Source organism: Salvelinus sp. IW2-2015, linkage group LG1 (assembly GCF_002910315.2).
Source record: "Salvelinus sp. IW2-2015 linkage group LG1, ASM291031v2, whole genome shotgun sequence".
NCBI lineage: Eukaryota > Metazoa > Chordata > Actinopteri > Salmoniformes > Salmonidae > Salvelinus > Salvelinus sp. IW2-2015.
Window position 1 is genome coordinate 44,728,583 of NC_036838.1, and position 20,993 is coordinate 44,749,575.

The 20,993-nt window shown below is 40.4% G+C and overlaps 1 protein-coding gene across 1 annotated transcript in view; it reads left to right on the forward strand.

Annotated features, from left to right (window-relative positions):
* Nucleotides 1-20,993, forward strand: part of synpra (synaptoporin a) — a 45,410-nt gene that overhangs the window by 22,704 nt on the left and 1,713 nt on the right. Inside the window, exons 3-4 of the mRNA XM_023993821.2 lie at nt 19,960-20,087; nt 20,635-20,833. Of these exons, the coding sequence (XP_023849589.1) occupies nt 19,960-20,087; nt 20,635-20,833 (327 nt within the window). The remainder of the gene's footprint in view (nt 1-19,959; nt 20,088-20,634; nt 20,834-20,993) is intronic.

Here is a 20,993-nt window from a genome sequence, read left to right on the forward strand (position 1 = left end):
ACCTTACAAAATCATTTTAAACTGGAAGAACTTGTCCCGATTGGTGTTTTTAAATCACTGATGAAGGATTTTGAGGCTGATTCCCTGACCTGTCAATGTTTTTAATTTGCTGTTTTTGATTTTGTTATACTCTTGTGAATTCAATGGTTTTTACTAGATTATTGTAGTTTTTCATGTTGTCTGTCTGTAATTTTTGTAATGACTTGGTGCTGCCTATCTTGGCCAGGACGCTCTTGAAAAAGAGATTTTAAATCTCAATGAGCCCTTCCTGGTTAAAAAAATAAAATAAAAAATAGCAACACCCACCTGTAGCACACGCTCCAGCAGGTATATTTCACTGGTCATCCCCAAAGCCAACACTTCCTTTGGCCGCCTTTCCTTCCAGTTCTCTGCTGCCAATGACTGGAACGAATTGCAAAAATCACTGAAGCTGGAGTCTTATATCTCCCTCTCTAACTTTAAGCATCAGCTGTCAGAGCAGCTTATCGATCACTGTACCTGTACACAGCCAATCTGTAAGTAGCACACCCAACTACCTCATCCCCATATTGTTATTTATCCCCTTGCTCTTTTGCAAGGGGATAAGTATCACTACTTGCACATCGTCATCTGCACATCTATCACTCCAGTGTTAACTTCTCTAGGATAGGGGGCAGCATTTTCACGTTTGGATGAAAAGCATACCCAAATTCAACTGCCAGCTACTCATCCCCAGAAGATAAGATATGCATATTGTTAGTATATTTGCATAGAAAACACTCTGAAGTTTCTAAAACTGTTTGAATCATGTCTGTGAGTATAACAGAACTTATTTAGCATGCGAAACCCCGAGGACAAACCATTCAGATTTTGTTTTTTCAGGTCACTCTCTTTTCAATGGATTTTCATTGGGAACACAGAGTTCTAATTGACCTTCTTGCAGTTCCTACCGCTTCCACTGGATGTCAACAGTCTTTAGAAATGAGTTGAGGGTTTTTCCCTTTGTGTAATGAAGAAGTACGGCCGTTTTGAATCAGGGTCACTTGAAGTGTCCTGTTAGAGGCGCGTGACCAGAAAGCATGCTACAGATTGTTTTAATCCTGTATCCGTCTTCAATTTTATCGAATATTTACGTAAAAAAATACCTAAAGTTGTATTATAAAAGTAGTTTGAAATGTTTTGGCAAAGTTTACAGGTAGCTTTTGAGATATTTTGTAGTCATGTTTCACGAATTGGAACCTGTGTTTTTCTGGATCAAACGCGCCAAATAAATTGACATTTTGGATATATATCGACGGAATTAATCGAACAAAAGGACCATTTGTGATGTTTATGGGACATATTGGAGTGCCAACAACATAAGCTTGTCAAAGGTAAGGCATGAATTATATTTTTATTTCTGCGTTTTGTGTCACGCCTGCAGGGTTGAAATATGCTTATCTCTCTTTGTTTACAATGGTGCTAACTCCGATAATAGCATCGTTTGCTTTCGCCGAAAAGCCTATTTGAATTCTGACATGTTGGCTGCGAGACAGTAGCGAGACAGTAGCGTCCCGCCTAAACTCAGATTTTTGGATATAAATATGAACTTTACCGAACAAAACATACATGTATTGTGTAACATGAAGTCCTATGAGTGTCATCTGATGAAGATCATCAAAGGTTAGTGATTAAATGTAACTCTTTTCTGCTTTTTGTTACTCCTCTCTTTGGCTGGAAAAATGGCTGTTTTTCTTTGGCTATGTACTGAGCTAACATAATCGCAAGGTGTGCTTTCGCCGTAAATGCTTTTTGAAATCAGACACTTTGGCTGGATTAACGAGAAGTTTATCTTTTAAAATGGTGTATAATACTTGTATGTTTGAGGAATTTTAATTATGATATTTCTGTTGTTTTGAATTTGGCGCCCTGCAATTTCACTGGCTGTTGGTTAGGTGGGACGCTACCGTCCCACATATCCCAGAGAAGTTCATGCTAAATTGTGATTATTTTACCTATTAATTGCCTTACCTCCCTACTCTTCTACATTTGCACACACTGTACATAGATTTTTCTATTGTGTTATTGACTGTACATTTGTTTATCCCATGTGTAACTCTGTGTTGTTTTTGTCGCTTTGCTTTATCTTGGCCAGGTCGCAGTTGTAAATGAGAACTTGTTCTCAACTGGCCTACCTGGTTAAATAAAGGTAAAATAAAATAAATATAGCCTCATTCTTGTTATGTAATTTTCTTGTTACTCTTTGATTGTATATATTTTTTTAAACTTTTATTTTATTTTGTAAATATTTTCTTAACTCTATTTCTTGAACCGCATTGTTGGTTAAGGGCTTGTAAGTAAGCATTTCACGGTAAGGTCTACACCTGTTGTATTCGGCGGATGTGACAAATAAAATGTGATTTGATTTGACATGCACACACACACTGTGGATATATATGAAGCAGTAGTAGCTGGATGGCTATGAGCAGCTCAGTTAATTAAAGAAGGAGATGAGATTAGGCTGTCTCAGGCAGCGGCCTAACCAGGAACACATTACAATTCTATTAAACACTTCCCACACTGGAAACCCTACTGAACTGTCCAGTGTACCTACTACGCCTCCAACTACCTTTCCTCAATGTCCATTTACCACCACAAGGTGCACAGATCACCTGATAATAATGGCTTTGGTAGTGTACAGTATATGAGATGTTCAGTTATTATACATCAGTTCAAGCATGCATTTTTACTCTCGTTTGTAACAGTTTTTAATGCCTCATTTAGGATTATTAAAGCGAAATGTCCTGATGAATCTGATACAGATCTCTTGCACAAGCCACTCTACAATTGTTTTTTAGCCAGAAGAGATGCAGTATATGACAGAAGTGGTTTCTCCATGGATGTGTGTATCTTCAATGAAAGTGAATATTAAAAATCCAGGGGAAGTGTATGTGACATTGACATGAAATTAAAATTAATGGTAACATGGATGTATTAATTGACCAATTTGATTTCCCAAAGTTATGTATGTCCTAGATATGTCTTCATTCCTAAATAATAATGTAAAAAATATGCCATCATTTGGCTTGATGACAGCGTTGCACACGCTAAGAGTGTGCAACGCTGTCATCAAGGCGAAGGGTGGATACTTTGAAAAATATATTTTGATTTGTTTAATACTTTTTTGGTTACTACATGATTCCATATGTGTTATTCATGGTTTTGATGTCTTCACTATTATTCTACAATATAGAAAATAATAAAAATAAAGAAAAACCCTTGAATTAATAGGTGTGTCCAAACTTTTGACTGTTACTGTATGTGTGTATATTTGTGTGCATGTTTGCACTTGTGCATGTATATATGTGACTCATATTCTGTAGGTGTGCACGTGTAAATCAATGTTGACGCTCGTACCCAGATGAATGTGTGAGGTCAAGCTGCATACCAAATTGAATTAGCCTCTCCAGGAGTTGAACGCCATTGAAATCAAACTTTAACCTCGCCTCCTTTTGGTAAACTGGCATTCCAGCTGCCTGTAATGGCAGACTGGAGCTGCATACTACGTAGGTGTCAGCTCTGATTATGGTGATCATGGTTTTGAGGAGCCTGCAGGCAAAGAGCTTTATATGGAAAATGGGCTTGGAGAAACCAAGATAGAGAAGAGGAAATGGTGTGTGCTGCTGAGAGGCATGGAGAGGGACTTGTAGTGGAAGTACTGCTGCTTCTCTTTTTACCTCTTGGGGGGACTCTACCTTTGTCTTGGAGAAATAAAGTATGTTTCCCTTCCAGTTAGTCAACTTCGGTACAACATACCATGGGGGAAGTTGCACATTTACAACTTCGGTTGAAGGATCTATAATCACGCCTGACAAGGCCAATGAAATCCGTGCCTCACTGGAAGCCCTGCCTTCCACAGGTGATAAGAGTAAGGCTTGGATTCATTTCTTCAATTATTCCACCACATTTGTATGAAGATGAACGATTCACGCTATTAAAACAAAGAATTGGAACACGAGACTCTTACGTTGCACCAACTTAACTGTCCCTTAGTGGTAGAGCATGCACACCCCCTGGATGTTGTTTGCTGAAGTTTGAATGGTTCTCAGAAATGTCCTAATCACAAACGTAGTTATTGTTCTGGCTATAGCAATAAGCCTGGCTATAGCAATAAGTAAGATGGTTAATGAGACCAAAACGATGAAGGCTAAGAAGATGGGTTGCCCCAATGAATTAAAAGATACTCACATTGGTTGTCTTGTACAGTGCCTTAAAGTATTCATGCCCCTTGACTTATTCCACATTTTGTTGTGTTACAGCCTGATTTCAAAATTGATGAAAACATTTTTTTTTTTATTACTACACACAATACTCTACAGAGTCAAAACATGTTTTTGGAAATTTTTGAAAATGTATTGAAATACAGAAATATCTCATTTACATAAGTATTCACACCCTTGAGTCAATACTTTGTAGAAGCACCTTTGGCTGCGATTACAGAGTCTTTCTGGGTAAGTCTAAGCGCTTTCCACACCTGGATTGTGCAACATTTTCCCATTTTTTTATTATTTTAAAAATTCTCAATTTCTGTCAAATTGGTTGTTGAGCATTGCTAGACAACCATTTTCAGGTCTTGCCATAGATTTTTAAGTAGATTTAAGTCAAAACTCAGCCACTCGGAACATTCACTGTCTTCTTGGTAAGCAATTCCAGTGTAGATTTGGCCTTGTGTTTTAGGTTATTGTCCTGCTGAAAGGGTCTGGTGGAAAGAAGACTGAACCGGGTTTCCTCTAGGATTTTGCCTGTGCTTAGCTCCATTCTCTTTCTTTTTTATTCTGAAATACTCTGCAGTCCTTAATGATTACAAGCATAGCCATAACATGATACTCAGTAATGTGTTGTATTGGATTTGCCACAAACATAACGCTTTTGTATTTAGGACAAAAAGTTAAGCACTTTGCCAAATGTTTTGCAGTATTACTTTAGTGCCTTATTGCGAACAGGATGCATGTTTTGGAACATTTATATTCTGTACAGGCTTCCTTCTTTTCACTCTGTCAATTAGGTTAGTATTGTGGAGTAACTATAATGTTGTTGATCCATCCTCAGTTTTCTCCTATCACAGCTATTAAACTCTGTATCTGTTTTAAAGTCACCATTGGCCTCATGGTGAAATCCCTGAGCGGTTTCCTTCCTCTCCGGCAACTGAGTTAGGAAGGAGGCCTGTATCTTTGTAGTGACTAGGTGTATTGATACACCTAGTCACTATGTGAAGTGAAAAAGAGCTCCTATAGGACGGGGGCACAAATAATAATATAATCAATAATTTTGCTCTTTATTTAACAATCTTACGTATAAAACCTTATTTGTTCATCGAAAATTGTGAATAACTCACAACAGGTTAATGAGAAGGGTGTGCTTGAAAGGATGCACATAACTCTGCAATGTTGGGTTGTATTGGAGAGAGTCTCAGTCTTAAATCATTTTCCACACACAGTCTGTGCCTGTATTTAGTTTTCATGCTAGTGAGGGCCAAGAATCCACTTTCACATAGGTACGTGGTTGCAAAGGGCATCAGTGTTTTAACAGCGTGATTTGCCAATGCAGGATACTCTGAGCGCAGCCCAATCCAGAAATCTGTCAGTGGCTTCTGATTTAAATTCAATTTTCACAGAACCGCATGTTGCAATTTCGATGAGGCTCTCTTGTTCAGATATCGGTAAGTGGACTGGAGGCAGGGGCATGAAAGGGATAACGAATCCAGTTGTTTGTGTGATCCGTTTTGGGTACCTACTTAATTGTGCACCCAACTCACACAGGTGCTTCGCTATATCACATTTGACATTGTCCGTAAGCTTGAGTTATTTTGCACACAAAAACTCATAAAATGATGGAAATACCTGTGTGTTGTCCTTATTAATGCAGACAGATAAGAGCTCCAACTTCTTAATCATAGCCTCAATTTTGTCCCGCACATTGAATATAGTTGTGGAGAGTCCCTGTAATCCTAGATTCAGATCATTCAGGCGAGAAAATACATCACCCAGATAGGCCAGTCATGTGAGAACCTCGTCATCATGCAAGCGGTCAGACAAGTGAAAATGATGGTCAGTAAAGGAACCTAAGCTCGTCTCTCAATTTAAAAAAACATGTAAATAATTTGCCCCTTGATAACCAGCGCACTTCTGTATGTTGTAAAAGCGTTACATGGTCGCTGCCCATATCATTGCATAGTGCAGAAAATACACGAGTTCAGGGGCCTTGCTTTAAAACGTCTTTCAAGCTGTCAGGGATTCCCTTGGCAGCAAGAGCCTCTCGTTGGATGCTGCAGTGCACCCAAGTGGCGTCGGGAGCAACTTCTTGCACGTGCGTTACCACTCCAATATGTCTCCCTGTCATGGCTTTTGCGCCATCAGTACAGGTACCAACATGAGCAGCAGCTACGTTTGGCTACATACGAACCGTTAATGGAATTCCCGAGAGAGAGTAACGGTTAATGTGATTGGATGTTAATTATTTGACTAGGCTACCTGTATTTGACATTGTTGTTTTTTCGCTGAACACTAGATGGTTGAATTTTATTTTTGGCAGTGAAACGAGGCTACTCTGGTGACAAAAAAAACTCACCCCGTTGAAAAATATAAATGAACTGTTTGAAAATGTGAAGAAAAAAAATAAATATATCTATATATTTTTATGTGTATCACATTTTTATTTGGCGTACCCCTGACAGCAGACGTGTACCCCGGTTTGGTAATACCTGGTGTAGAGAATCATTGTGAAATATATTTTCCATAACCAAAAATATAGTTTTTTCAGCTGTTTGAAGCTTGTGTACAAAACTGAAAGTAAAAGAGGTAAAAACAAAAATAAAGCACGGTAAGCATAGCAATAGCCACATAGAACAGATCTACCGCTTCTTAGACTTGCTTTGAAGTAGAATGCTAAATCTATAACTCACATTTCTATGGAAATTTGGTCGGATCGCCCAAAAAGTTACATATTGCCACTTTAACACTATCAAAGTTTCACTCTACTGTAGGAATTGTGCTTGAATCAATGCAATATTAGCCACTTTCAATGTACCGAAACAAAACTGTGCAAGACTTAGTATGTAAAACTAACTGTGCAAGAGATTTTGTTGTAGGCAGAGGGCATTGGAGTAGGATTCTATTGCATTGACAGGCACGACTCTACACAGGCCATACGCCATAACTGCAGTTGGCCTATATGCAAATATTCCATTGCCATATATGGATCTGTGCCGTTCACTTTGAACTGGACAGTGTTTACAGCATGAGCGGTCGGGAGTAGATGCGCTTGTTTTGAGATCAAAGCGAGAGCTGCATGTAGCCACCTGTGCACATTTTGTTCATATTATTTGCTAGTTAGTGAGTTGTTAGCCCAGTTATAGCAAATTTCTAGTCAACAATGGGGGAGTGGTTGCGTCCTACAGGAGCACAAAATATATGCATTTCTAGCCATCTTCGAAAGTGAGTCAAGTAAAGAGCTTTTTTATGTCATAAAGGGGCAATGTTGTATTTTGAGACAGTCTTGAATAAGCTTGTAGGGTTCTGTATTTATTTTCTTAGTCAACCTTGTGTTCTGTTTCATTGTGTTCGTGAACGTAGCCCTGTTTCTTTGTGTTGTTAAACGTAGCCCTGTCTTTCATTTTTGTTCATTTATTTCACCTGTGTTAGTTACTCACCTGGTCTCATCAGCTCCTTATTTAGTTCAGTTCATTCTGTTTGTGCCTTTGTGAGGTATTGTTCATTTTGACTCTACTAAGCCTTTTCCTAGCTCGTTTGTGAGAACTAGTTATAGCCTTCAGTCCTAGTTTTGATTCACCTGCCTGTTTGCCTACCTGTGTATGACCGTTGCCTGCCTGTGACCACGATTCCTGCCTTCTGCGAAGGCGAAATAAACGCCTGCCGCGCTCTGCATGTGAATCTACACCTTTTTCTTCCTGAGTATTCATAACAAAGCTAAGTAGCTAAAAGGCAGAGGGTAGCATAATCTGTCTGAATCTTTGTAATAACAGTATGGGAATAATAATTCATTTTATTTTGTAAAATGGTTTCTTGCATCAAACAACACAACCTTTTCAGTCACCTCCTTGTCTGGATGACAAGTGGATAAACAGATTAAAGTCAAGCCCTGCATGTTTTTTTTCTAAAGTTTCCGGGAATGTAGGCTCACATTGAACACCAAACATTTACTTCTACTGTAGACTGGGTGATAGAACAGCTATTTCCATGTAAAAATGTTATGGGATGCATTTTTTTCAATTGTTGTTGATGGTAGGCTACTCTCAGTGGTGGAAAAAGTACCCAATTATTATACTTGAATAAAAGTAAATATACCTCAAAAGAAAATGACTCGAGTGAAAGTGAAAATCACCCAGTAAAATACTACTTGAGTAAAAGTCTAAAAGTATTTGATTTTCAATGTACTTAAGTATTAAAAGTAAATGTAATTGCTAAAATATACTTAAGTATCAAAAGTATAATAAATTAAAATTCCTTAAACTCAGCAAAAAAAGAAACATCCTCTCACTGTCATCTGCGTTTATTTCCAGCAAACTTAACGTGTAAATATTTGTATGAACATAACAAGATTCAACAACTGAGACATAAACTGGACAAGTTCCACAGACATGTGACTAACAGAAATGGAATAATGTGTCCCTGAACAAAAGGGGGGTCAAAATCAAAAGTAACAGTCAGTATCTGGTGTGGCCACCAGCTGCATTAAGTACTGCTTTGCATCTCCTCCTCATGGACTGCACCAGATTTGCAAGTTCTTACTGTGAGATGTTACCCCACTCTTCCACCAAAGCACCTGCAAGTTCCCGGACATTTCTGGGGGGAATGGACCTAGCCCTCACCCTCGCCCTAGCCCTTACCAAACGTGCTCAATGGGATTGAGATCCGGGCTTTTCGCTGGCCATGGCAGAACACTGACATTCCTCTCTTGCAGGAAAACACGCACAGAATGAGCAGTATGCCTGGTGGCATTGTCATGCTGGAGGGTCATGTCAGGATGAGCCTGCAGGAAAGGTACCACATGAGGGAGGAAGATGTCTTCCCTGTAACGCACTGCGTTGAGATTGCCTGCAATGACAACAAGCTCAGTCCGATGATGCTGTGACACACCGCCCCAGACCATGACGGACCCTCCAAATCGATCCCGATCCAGAGTACAGGCCTCGGTGTAACGCTCTTTCCTTGGACGATAAACGCGAATCTGACCATCACACATGGTGAGACAAAACCGCGACTCGTCAGTGAAGAGTACCTTTTGTTAGTCCTGTCTGGTCCAGCAACGGTGGGTTTGTGCCCATAGGCGACATTGTTGCAGGTGATGTCTGGTGAGGACCTGCCTTACAACAGGCCTACAAGCCCTCAGTCCAGCCTCTCTCAGCCTATTGCGGACAGTCTGAGCACTGATGGAGGGATTGTGCGTTTCTGGTGTAACTCAGGCAGTTGTTGTTGCCATCCTGTACCTGTCTCGCAGGTGTGATGTTCGGATCTACCGATCCTGTGCAGGTGTTGTTACACGTGGTCTGCCACTGCGAGGACGATCAGCAGTCCGTCCTGTCTCCCTGTAGCACTGTCTTAGGCGTCTCACAGTACGGACATTCCAATTTATTGCCCTGGCCACATCTGCAGTTCTCATGCCTCCTTGCAGCATGCCTAAGGCACATTCACGCAGATGAGCAGGGACCCTGGGCATCTTTCTTTTGGTGTTTTTCAGAGTCAGTAGAAAGGCCTCTTTAGTGTCCTAAGTTTTCATAACTGTGACCTTAATTGCCTACCGTCTGTAAGCTGTTGGTGTCTTAACGACCGTTCCACAGGTGCATGTTCATTAATTGTTTATGGTCCACTAAACAAGCATGGGAAACAGTGTTTAATCCCTTGACAATGAAGATCTGTGAAGTTATTTGAATTTTTTTGAATTATCTTTGAACGACAGGGTCCTGAAAAAGGGACGTTTTTATTTTTTAGTAAGCAAACCAGACAGCACCATTTTCTTGTTTTTTATTTACTTACGGATAGCCAGGGGCCCACTCCAACACAGACATCATTTACAAAGCATCTGTGTTTAGTGAGTCTGCCAGATCAGAGGCAGTAGGGATGACCAGGGATGTTCTCTTGATAAGTGGGTGAATTGGACCATTTTCCTGTCCTGCTAAGCATTCAAAATGTCACGAGTACTTTTGGGTGTCAGGGAAAATGTAAGGTGTAAAAAGTAAATAATTTTCTTTAGTTATGTAGTGAAGTAAAAGTTGTCAAAAATATAAATAGTAAAGTAACCCCAAAAAACTACTTAGGTACTACTTTAAAGTATTTTTCATTCAGTACTTTACACTACTGGCCACTCTGGTAGGCCTACATTATGATCAAATAGCCATAGTAGCCTACTTGGCCACTGTTAAAACTGGAACTTAAGGTGGTTACAGCCACAGTGTTCACAGAATTTTCACAACGTTTAAGTTTGGCTCAGCAGACCTGAAATTTGCTCAGTGCCAAAAAGAATTAGAGCGAACATTGGTACAGGCTGCAATTTGTTGTGCATCCCCCATGCTTCTGCAGCGTCATCACATCGACTGTTCTCAAGGCCTGAGCGCCCATTTTGATGAAGGAAATATCGTCCCGTCTCCAGAAGCAGGCAATCCGAGTGATTCCTATGACGAAGATTCAGGACAATACATTATGGGGAATTGTGTGTAGATTGCTGATTATTTTGATTTATTTAGTACATTTTAAGGTTAAGGCTGTAACGTAACAAAATGTGGAAAAAGTCAAGGGGTCTGAATACTTACTGAAGGCACTGTACCTCTTTTCCCTCCTTCAGGGAGCAGTAGTTACAGTCATATGTTTTCATATCAGTGTGTATGAAGGAGAGGATACAAAGAAAGAACTATTGAGATGCATCTTTGGAGTGCATATCTGAAGTAGTACAACATACTTTCTTCAAACCACGGAGGCAAAAACAAAGTAATAATCCAACAAGTTATAGGCCCATCGCTCCTCAGGGAACATAGGCCATGGACCACTGCTGTCCATCACACTCTGTTCTGGGCAGTTCTCTCTGATTTCTTCCATCCTATGTCTGTTTTGTTGATGCCCGAATCAACCGTTCATCCCTTGTGGATTCCAGGTAAGAGATGGTCTTGTGATGTTGGAGGGGGGCTTTTGGAGAGTATGTCTGATCCGTGACACGTTCTCCTCCTGACCTCCTCGAAGATACGTTTTTCAATTTCAATTAGAAGAGGCAGCCCGGGTGAAGTAAAAGGGGATGTAGGGATGTTTGGGATGTAGCTAGTTCTCCTTCTGTCGACAAAATATTGTACTCATCTGTTACTCTAAACCAAGAAAACCTCCTTGTTCATTATATATTGTGAAAAACTTTCTTCAAGATCAATATCTTTGTAGGAGGAGAGCTTGACACACTTTCTTTCCCCAGGCTATCTCCATGACCTTTGCCCACAGCCCTCGGCCCTCACCTCCAATTCCAGACCTGCAGGCCCACAAAGCAGCTAAGGGTCATTCTCTTCAGTACTTTAATGGGAGGTAGATTGTAATGTGATGGCAGAGGAAATGTGTTACATAATTTATCATTGGATCTGGATACATATACTGTACCTGGTTTGAGACAGATAGTGAGATGATAGATGATGTTCAAGGCTGAGTTTGGAGCAGAGCTTCTGTGTGCAGTGGTGTAGACTACTAGGAGTGATATAACTTCCTCCAAGCTGCCAAGTCCAGTTTTTTAACACTAATCTGTCTCATGAGGTTTAACTTCTATATACCTTTTCATAGGTATTAAAAAACATCTCACTGGAGAACTACAGAAAGGGAGATGTTCCTTCAAAGGGATGTTTGATCTTTTGCATGCTTTCTGTCTTTAATTTTGTTGTCATTACATCATGAAATATACCAGATACAAATGAATACATGAAATCCAAGTTTTTTTGGGAAGTGCATATCTGAAGTAGTACCATATACTTTCTTCAAACCACAGAGGCAAAAACAAAGTAATATCGCTCCTCGGGGAACGTAGGCCATGGACCACTGCTGTCCATCACACTCTGTTCTGGGCAGTTCTCTCTGATTTCTTCCATCCTATGTCTGATTTGTTGATGCCTGATTCAAGTTTCCATCAACATGTGTTCCGTGGACGCCCTCTTTTTCAGTTTCCCCTGTTGGTTCTAGGAAAGAGATGGTCTTGTGATGTTGGAGGGGGGCTTTTGTCTTTAATTTTAGTTGTCATTACGTCATGAAATATACCCGATACCAATCAATACATGGAACCACAGTTTTTCCCCTATAGCTGTAGGATTCTCTTCTACCATTGCCACAGAGGGTTTGTATTTTTACAATGGCAATGATAACCTATGCGATATTAAACGTCAGACCTGCATTTGTCACAGCCTGTGATTTCTCCCTATTGTCCCAGATAGAGTTGGTAACACCCCATTAGTCCTGGCCTCAGATGAAGGACCATTTTTTGTTTCCTGAAACTTTCTTTGTTCTTTTTAAAGCAGATTCAGCCACCCTTTTATATCTGAAATCCAGTGGCTGCTGGTGGGGGGGGGCTATAGGAGGACGGACTCATTGGAATGGCTGGAGTATCATTGGAAAGGTATCAAATAAATCAAACATATGGAAACCACGTTTGACTCCATTCCGTTAATTCCATTCCAGCCATTATAAAGAGCCCGTCCTCTTATAGCTCATCCCACAAGCCTCCTCTGCTGCAGTCCACTGGGCCTTAGGGTTCGGGAGCACAAAAAGCTATTGCATTACTACTATAAGGACAGGATGTGTGCTAAATCACATTAAATGTTATTGTTTCTCATTCTACCAACAACTCCCTTAGGTTTTATTATTATGATGATGATGATGATTATTAAGGTACTCCAGTAGGGGAGTGTGGGGTAAGTTGTTTCTAGGAAACCATACACAAAATGAATAATTTGACCAAATATTTAGGAAGAGGTCATCATTTAATTGAGTCTGTGAAGGAAGAAAACCACATGGAAAAAGTGGTAAGCAAGTTAGGTCTCAAAAAAGTATTTTCTCCAAGTCAAATTAATTTATTGTGTTAGAGGTTTCATGATGCTTGTGTATAAACCAAAGTAGATAAGAGTGTTCTATTTAGCAGTTGGAGTTTCTATAAGCTTCAATATGAGGCCCTAAACCTAGCATGAAAGTGCATCATTGTAGCTGTGTGGGCTAATATCGTCAAAATGTTTGCCTTGGGGTAAACTGAGCCAATGGTATGGGGTATGTTGCGCCAATGGCAAGTTGAGAAAATTGAAGTGTTTTCTTCCAAGGCGTAATGCTAGGCATTATCACTAGGATATGAGGTAACAACAACTATGTTACAAGTGTAAAAACAAAAGTACAAAGTGTTTGCTAGGTGTTAAGCCTGTGTTAAAATATGCTTAATATGATTAAGACAAAAACTATTGTGATTGTGTTGAATTGTGTTTGGGAAATAAAGATAGACATGGTTTTTAAAAGCTACTGGTAATATTTCTGTCATGCCTGCTCCCGCTCGAGCGCCAGGCTCCCCAGCATTGCGCACTCCAGCCATCATCATTACGCAGACCTGCCTTCCCCCCGTTACGCGCATCAGCAATTATTGGACTCACCTGGTCTCAAACACCTCTGTCATTACCTTCCCTATATCTGTCTGGTTCCCTGCTCTGTTCCCTGCTTCTGCATTGATTGTCCTTGTATACCCATGTACTGACGCTGCTCCTGTCTTGTTTCATGTCTGTTCCTGATTAAATGTTTGACTCCCTGTACCTGCTTCTCATCTCCGGTGTCGGTCCCTACAATTTCATTCATTACAGAAATGTGTAGGCAGTGTAACTTACCCTGTCCTGCGGCTTAATTTGCCCCATACCTGGGGTAAGTTGTGCCAAGAGACCTCTTTTATTGGACAAGCTATGTTTTCAAAACTGTATTGTTTACATTAATTCTGATTTATTTCCAGGGATACACAACATCCTGAAATACACTATATGACCAAAAGTATGTGGACACCTCTTCAAATTAGTGGATTTGGCTATTTGAGCCATACCCGTTACTGACAGGTGTATAAAATCGATCACACAGCCATGCAATCTTCATAGACAAACATTGGTAGTAGAATGGCCCCTACTGAGAGCTCAGGGACTTTTAACGTGACACTGTCATAGGATGCCACCTTTCCAACAATTTAGGTCGTCAAATTTCTGCCCTGCTAGAGCTGCCCCGGTCAACTGTAAGTGCTGTTATTGTGAAGTGGAAAGGTTCAGGAGCAACAACAGCTCAGCCGCAAAGTAGTAGGACAGACAAGCTCACAGAACAGGACCGCCGAGTGCTGAAGTGCTGTAGCGAGTAAAAATCCTCTGTCCTCGGTTGCAACACTCACTACCGAGTTCCAAACTGCCTCTGGAAGCAACGTCAGCACAATAACTGTTTGTCGGGAGCTTCATGAAGTGGGTTTTCATGGCCGAGCATCCGCATAAAAGCCTAAGATCTCCATGCGCAATGCCAAGCGTCGGCTGGAGTGGTGTAAAGCTCACCATCATTGGACTCTGGAGCAGTGGAAACGCGTTCTCTGGAGTGATGAATCACGCTCCAACATCTGGCAGTCGGACGGACGAATGTGAGTTTGGAGGATGCCAGGAGAACGCTATCTGCCCCAATGCATAGTGCCAACTGTAAAGTTTGGTGGAGGTGGAATAATGGTCTAGGGCTGTTTTTCATGGTTCGGACTAGGCCTCATAGTTCCAGTGAAGGGAATCGCAGCATACAATTATATTCTAGATGATTTTGTGCTTCCAACTTTGTTGCAACAGTTTCGGGAAGGCCCTTTCCTGTTTCAGCTTGACAATGCCCCCATGCACAAAGCGAGGTCCATATAGAAATGGTTTGTCGAGATCGGTGGGGATGAACTTGACTGGCCTGGACAGAGCCCTGACCTCAATTCCATCAAACACCTTTGGGATGAATTGGAACACAGACTGCGAGCCAGGCCGAATCGTCTAACATCAGTGCCCAACCTCACCAATGCACTTGTGGCTGAATGGAAGCAAGTCGCCGCAGCAATGTTCCAAAATCTAGTGGAAAGCCTTCCCAAAAGAGTGGAGGCTGTTAGAGCAGCAAAGGGGGAACCAACTCCATATTAATACCCATGATTTTGGAATGAGACGTTCATCGAGCAGGTCTCTACATAATTTTGGCCATGTAGTGTAGAGGTCGACCGATTTTATGATTTTTCAACGCCGATACCGATACCGATTATTGGAGGGCCAAAAAAAGCCGATACCGATTAATTGGCCGATTTAAAAAAATAATAATAATAAATAAATAGATAAATAAAATAATAATACATATATATATATATATTATTTTTGTGATAATGACAATTACAACAATACTGAATGAACACTTATTTTAACTTAATATAATACATCAATAAAATCAATTTAGCCTCAAATAAATAATGAAACATGTTCAATTTGGTTTAAATAATGCAAAAACAAAGTGTTGGAGAAGAAAGTAAAAGTGCAATATGTGCCATGTAAAAAAGCTAACGTTTAAATTCCTTGCTCAGAACATGAGAGCATATGAAAGCTGGTGGTTCCTTTTAACATGAGTCTTCAATATTCCCAGGTAAGTAGTTTTAGGTTGTAGTTATTATAGGACTATTTCTCTCTATACCATTTGTATTTCATATACCTTTGACTATTGGATGTTCTTATAGGCACTTTAGTATTGCCAGTGTAACAGTATAGCTTCCGTCCCTCTCCTCACCCCTACCTGGGCTCGAACCAGGAACACATCGACAACAGCCACCCTCGAAGCATCGTTACCCATCGCTCCACCAAAGCCGCGGCCCTTGTAGAGCAGGGGAACAACTAATCCAAGTCTCAGAGCGAGTGACGTCACCGATTGAAACGCTATTAGCGCGCACCCCGCTAACTAGCTAGCCATTTCACATCGGGTACACCAGCCTAATCTCGGGAGTTGATAGGCTTGAAGTCATAAACAGCTCAATGCTTGAAGCATGGCGAAGAGCTGCTGGAAAAACGCACTAAAGTGCTGTTTGAATGAATGCTTACGAGCCTGCTGCTGCCTACCATCGCTCAGTCAGACTGCTCTATCAAATATCAAATCATAGACTTAATTATAACATAACACACAGAAATAACGAGCCTTTGGTCATTAACCTCTCTAAGGTACGTGGGACGCTAACATCCCACCTGACCAACATCCAGTGAAAGTGTAGGGCGCCAAATTCAAACAACAGAAATCTCATAATTAAAATTCCTCAAACATACATGTATTATACACAATTTTAAAGATAAACTTGTTGTTAATCCCACCACAGTGTCCGATTTCAAAAAGGCTTTACGACAAAAGCATACCATGCGATTTATGTTAGGTCAGTACCTAGTCACAAAAAACACAGCCATTTTCCAGCCAAAGAGAGGAGTCACAAAAAGCAGAAATAGAGATAAAATGAATCACTAACCTTTGATGATCTTCATCAGATGACACTCATAGGACTTCATGTTACTCAATCCCCTCTCATTTGCCCCCATTTCACAGTAGAAGCCTCAAACAAGGTTCTAAAGACTGTTGACATCTAGTGGAAGCCTTAGGAAGTGCAATATGACCCCATTTCCACAGTATCTTGGATAAGCAAAGAGTTGAAAAACTACAAACCTCAGATTTCCCACTTCCTGGTTGGATTTTTTCTCAGGTTTTTACCCGCCATATGAGTTTTGTTATACTCACAGACAGCATTCAAAGAGTTTTAGAAACATCAGAGTTTTCTATTCAAATCTATTAATAATCTGCATATCCTAGTATCTGGGCATGAGTAGCAGGCAGTTTACTCTGGGCACGCTTTTCATCCGGACGTGAAAATACTGCCCCCTACCCCAAAGAAGTTAATATGGTCGAATCCAGAAACTATCATTTCGATAACAAAACTATTATTCTTTCAGTGAAATATGGACCCATTCCGTATTTTATCTAACGGGTGGCATCCATAAGTCTAAATATTCCTGTTACATTGCACAACCTTCAATGTTATGTCATAATTACGTAAAATTCTGGCAAATTAGTTCGCAACAAGCCAGGCGGCCCAAACTGTTGCATATACCCTGACTCTGCGTGCAATGAACGCAAGAGAAGTGACACAATTTCATGGTTAATATTGCCTGCTAACCTGGATTTCCTTTAGCTAAATATGCAGGTTTAAAAATATATACTTCTGTGTATTGAGTTTAAGAAAGGCATTAATGTTTATGGTTAGGTACAGTGGTGCAACGATTGTGCTTTTTTCTCAAATGCGCTTTTGTTAAATCATCCCCCGTTTGGCGAAGTTGGCTGTCTTTGTTAGGAAGAAATGGTCTTCACACAGTTCGCAACGAGCCAGGCGGCCCAAACTGCTGCATATACCCTGACTCTGTTGCAAGAGAAGTGACACAATTTCCCTAGTTAAAAGAAATTCATGTTAGCAGGCAATATTAACTAAATATGAAGGTTTAAAAATATATACTTGTGTATTGATTTTAAGAAAGGCAGTGATGTTTATGGTTAGGTACACGTTGGAGCAACGACAGTCCTTTTTCGCGAATGCGCACCGCATCGATTATATGCAACGCAGGACACGCTAGATAAACTAGTAATATCATCAACCATGTGTAGTTAACTATTGATTATGATTGATTGATGTTTTTTATAAGATAAGTTTAATGCTAGCTAGCAACTTACCTTGGCTTCTTACTGCATTCGTGTAACAGGCAGGCTCCTCGTGGAGTGCAATGAGAGGCAGGTGGTTAGAGCGGTGGACTAATTAACCGTAAGGTTGCAAGATTGAATCCCCGAGCTGACAAGGTAAAAATCTGTCGTTCTGTCCCTGAACAAGGCAGTTAACCCACCGTTCCTAGGCCGTCATTGAAAATAAGAATGTGTTCTTAACTGAATTGCCTAGTTCAATAAAGGTGTAAAAAAAAATATATATATTTTTTTAATCGGCTAAATCGGTGTCCAAAAATACCGATTTCCAATTGTTATGAAAACTTGAAATCGGCCCTAATTAATCGGCCATTCCGATTAATCGGTCAACCTCTAATGTAGTGTATATGGAGACATCTTTGTTAGAAAGAATACTATATTTCCCTGTAAAAAATGGCTTGTCTTACCCCACTCCCTACTAACTCTCATATCTCCCTCAATGATTCAATCTGAGACATCACAGTTTTATAACACCTCTGTACGTAAGCATAGTACAGCCACTGGCAAGAGGTCTGGATCTTTATGGCGTAGGTTGCGTGATTGCCCTGATACTTCAGGGCTGCTGGGTCAAGCCCCACTCTAGCTGGTCTTCCTCAACTGCTACAAAATTATAATTCTTTCCTAATGAAACTCTCCCTGTTGGGTCTGTGATTGTGGCTATTGTTTTCTCTAATGGCAGCATTTCCTCAGACTCATTTAGGTCTGGTTTGAGTGGTGTTTCTGTGCACTTACAGTACCAGTCATAAGTTTGAACACACCTACTCATTCCAGGGATTTACTTTATTTTTACTATTTTCTACATTGTAGATTATTAGTGAAGACATCAACACTATGAAATAACACATGGAATCATTTAGTAACCAAAAAAGTGTTAAACAAATCAAAATATATAAAGAAAAACTCTTTGGTGGGTGGGTACTCCAGACATTGCTGTCAGTAGCCGTAGCCATGTCACTGCCTCTTTGTCTAACTGCAGTGAGAATCCACCACAGAGAGAGTGGTGCTGGATATGAATTACCTGTATGTGTGGGAGGGGGCCTAATTGAAATTGAGCACTGCTTTGCCTGCTGGAAGACCAACAAAATCCTTGGAGGGATTAGATCTGCACGCTTGGTGTTCTTGTTTATCTTTGACTTAACAACTGATGGATGCATAAATAATTGAGAGGAAACTACAACAAGGCCCTTGTGTTCTTAGTGATCACAATGCCCTCTCAGACTTTCAACAGATGAGTCATTAAGCCCATTGCATTCAAAATGCTGTTTTTCCTGTGTTCTGTATCATATTGCACAACAGCTGATGAAACTAACATTGTAAAAATGTGAACAAATTTGATCAGTGTTATTTCCTCATAGTTGCTGGTTGAAAGTACAATTTACACAGGACCTTCTAACCAGCAGGTTTTGCATGGTTGGAGTTTTGGCTTGCCTGGTGACATCACCAGTGGTATAAGTTCCATGCAGCCATTTTTATCTCCATATCAAATCATTTTCAGTTAAAGGCATACTTCGGGATTTTGGCAATGAGGCCCATTATCTACTTCCCCAGAGTGAGATGAACTCGTGGAGTTTCACGAGCCAATGCTAACTAGCGTTAGCAGCATGCAGATATTCATAGACTTCCAGTCATTGCGCTAACACTAGTTAGTGGAAAACTGAAAATCAGCTGTTATTGGCAGAGAGGTTTGGATCTCTGTCTTATTGGTCTAACTAATTTCCCGCCCAGTGATGTCACCATCCAGGCCAAAACTCCATCCCACCAAAACAGGCTGAAATTTCAGGTGGTCTTTTCAAACAGCTCATTATTACCATCATTTTCACAGTATTATTCCAACCTCAGTGTGGAAATATATATAACACATAGGAAAATCTCATTTTTGACTGCACTAGGCCTTTAATGGACCAATAAAGACAGTTCCAAGCCTCTGCCAAAACAGATCGTTTTCAGGTTACATACTGTAGGCCTCTCACTCAGACCACTCTAAGCTAAATTCTTGATTGTGAAATTGTTCTTTGCTAAACAGCTAATATTGTTTATTTTTTACTTTTAATAGAAAACTATTACAGTAAGGTACATGTACATAATTGTTAACCAGCTGCATTGGGCCTTTAAATAATCCGGCTAATTACTCCTGAACTGAGTTCCAATTCAATAATTTTGTTGTTTTTGTTTGTTTGTCTCTCAACAGCTTTTTGCCATTTTTGCATTTGCAACATGTGGAGGCTACAGTGGACAGCTGCGGGTTAGTGTTGACTGTCAGCTTGACAAGGCCAGCAGCAACCTCAGTATTGGCATCGATTTTGCCTATCCTTTTAGGTAAGACACTTTCTAGTAACATTTAAGACACATAATAGTAATGCAACTCGAGGACAAATACGAGCACATTTGGGTTAGAGGTATTTTTTCTCAATTTCCAGCGCAGCCCCATGAATGTTTAATGAACCCAAAGAGAATAGGAGCCATCTCCAACTCTGTTTTTCCTCATTCAAATTATTTAGCTGTCTGTGTTTCTGTGTGTATGTGTGTGCGTGCACGCATGTGCGTTTCAACACCAGCCTAGCGGGATAATATTTGAGACAATTTCAGATGTCATTTCTAACACCATATGCAAGATTTAGTCTAGCCAATTAAGATCCATCTGTGTGGCACTCTGAAAGCTATTATGCAGCAAAACAAAGTGATAGTGATTAGCACCAGACAAGATGTCTAAAATGCTTTGTGGTAGCTTTGCTAATATTCACTCGAGACACAAAATAAGATCATCAGCAGTCTGTTGATGTCTTTTTTGACAGACTTAATCTCTCCATTGTTTAAAGAGTGGCTACAGGTGTTTTAGACTCCTCTTTTCTCCACTCTGTGGCAGGTTGCACCAGGTGTCCTTTGAGGCTCCGCTGTGTGATGGGAGGAGGAGGGAAAGTCTCTTCCTCATTGGGGACTACTCTTCCTCAGCTGAGTTCTTCGTCACCATTGCTGTGTTTGCCTTCCTCTACTCCCTCATGGCCACCATAGTCTACATCTTCTTTCAGAACAAGTACCGCGAGAACAACCGAGGCCCTCTCATTGTGAGCTGCTCACCTTTTCCGTGTTCAACCTCCACTGATTATATTTCCTTTTGACTAAGATAGTATGCTATGTGTTTGTACTGCTTCCATGCTGCAATATATTTTGTATAATGTACCCAGTCCCTGCACCTTTCACATCTGCTGATTGTGCAAACAGTAA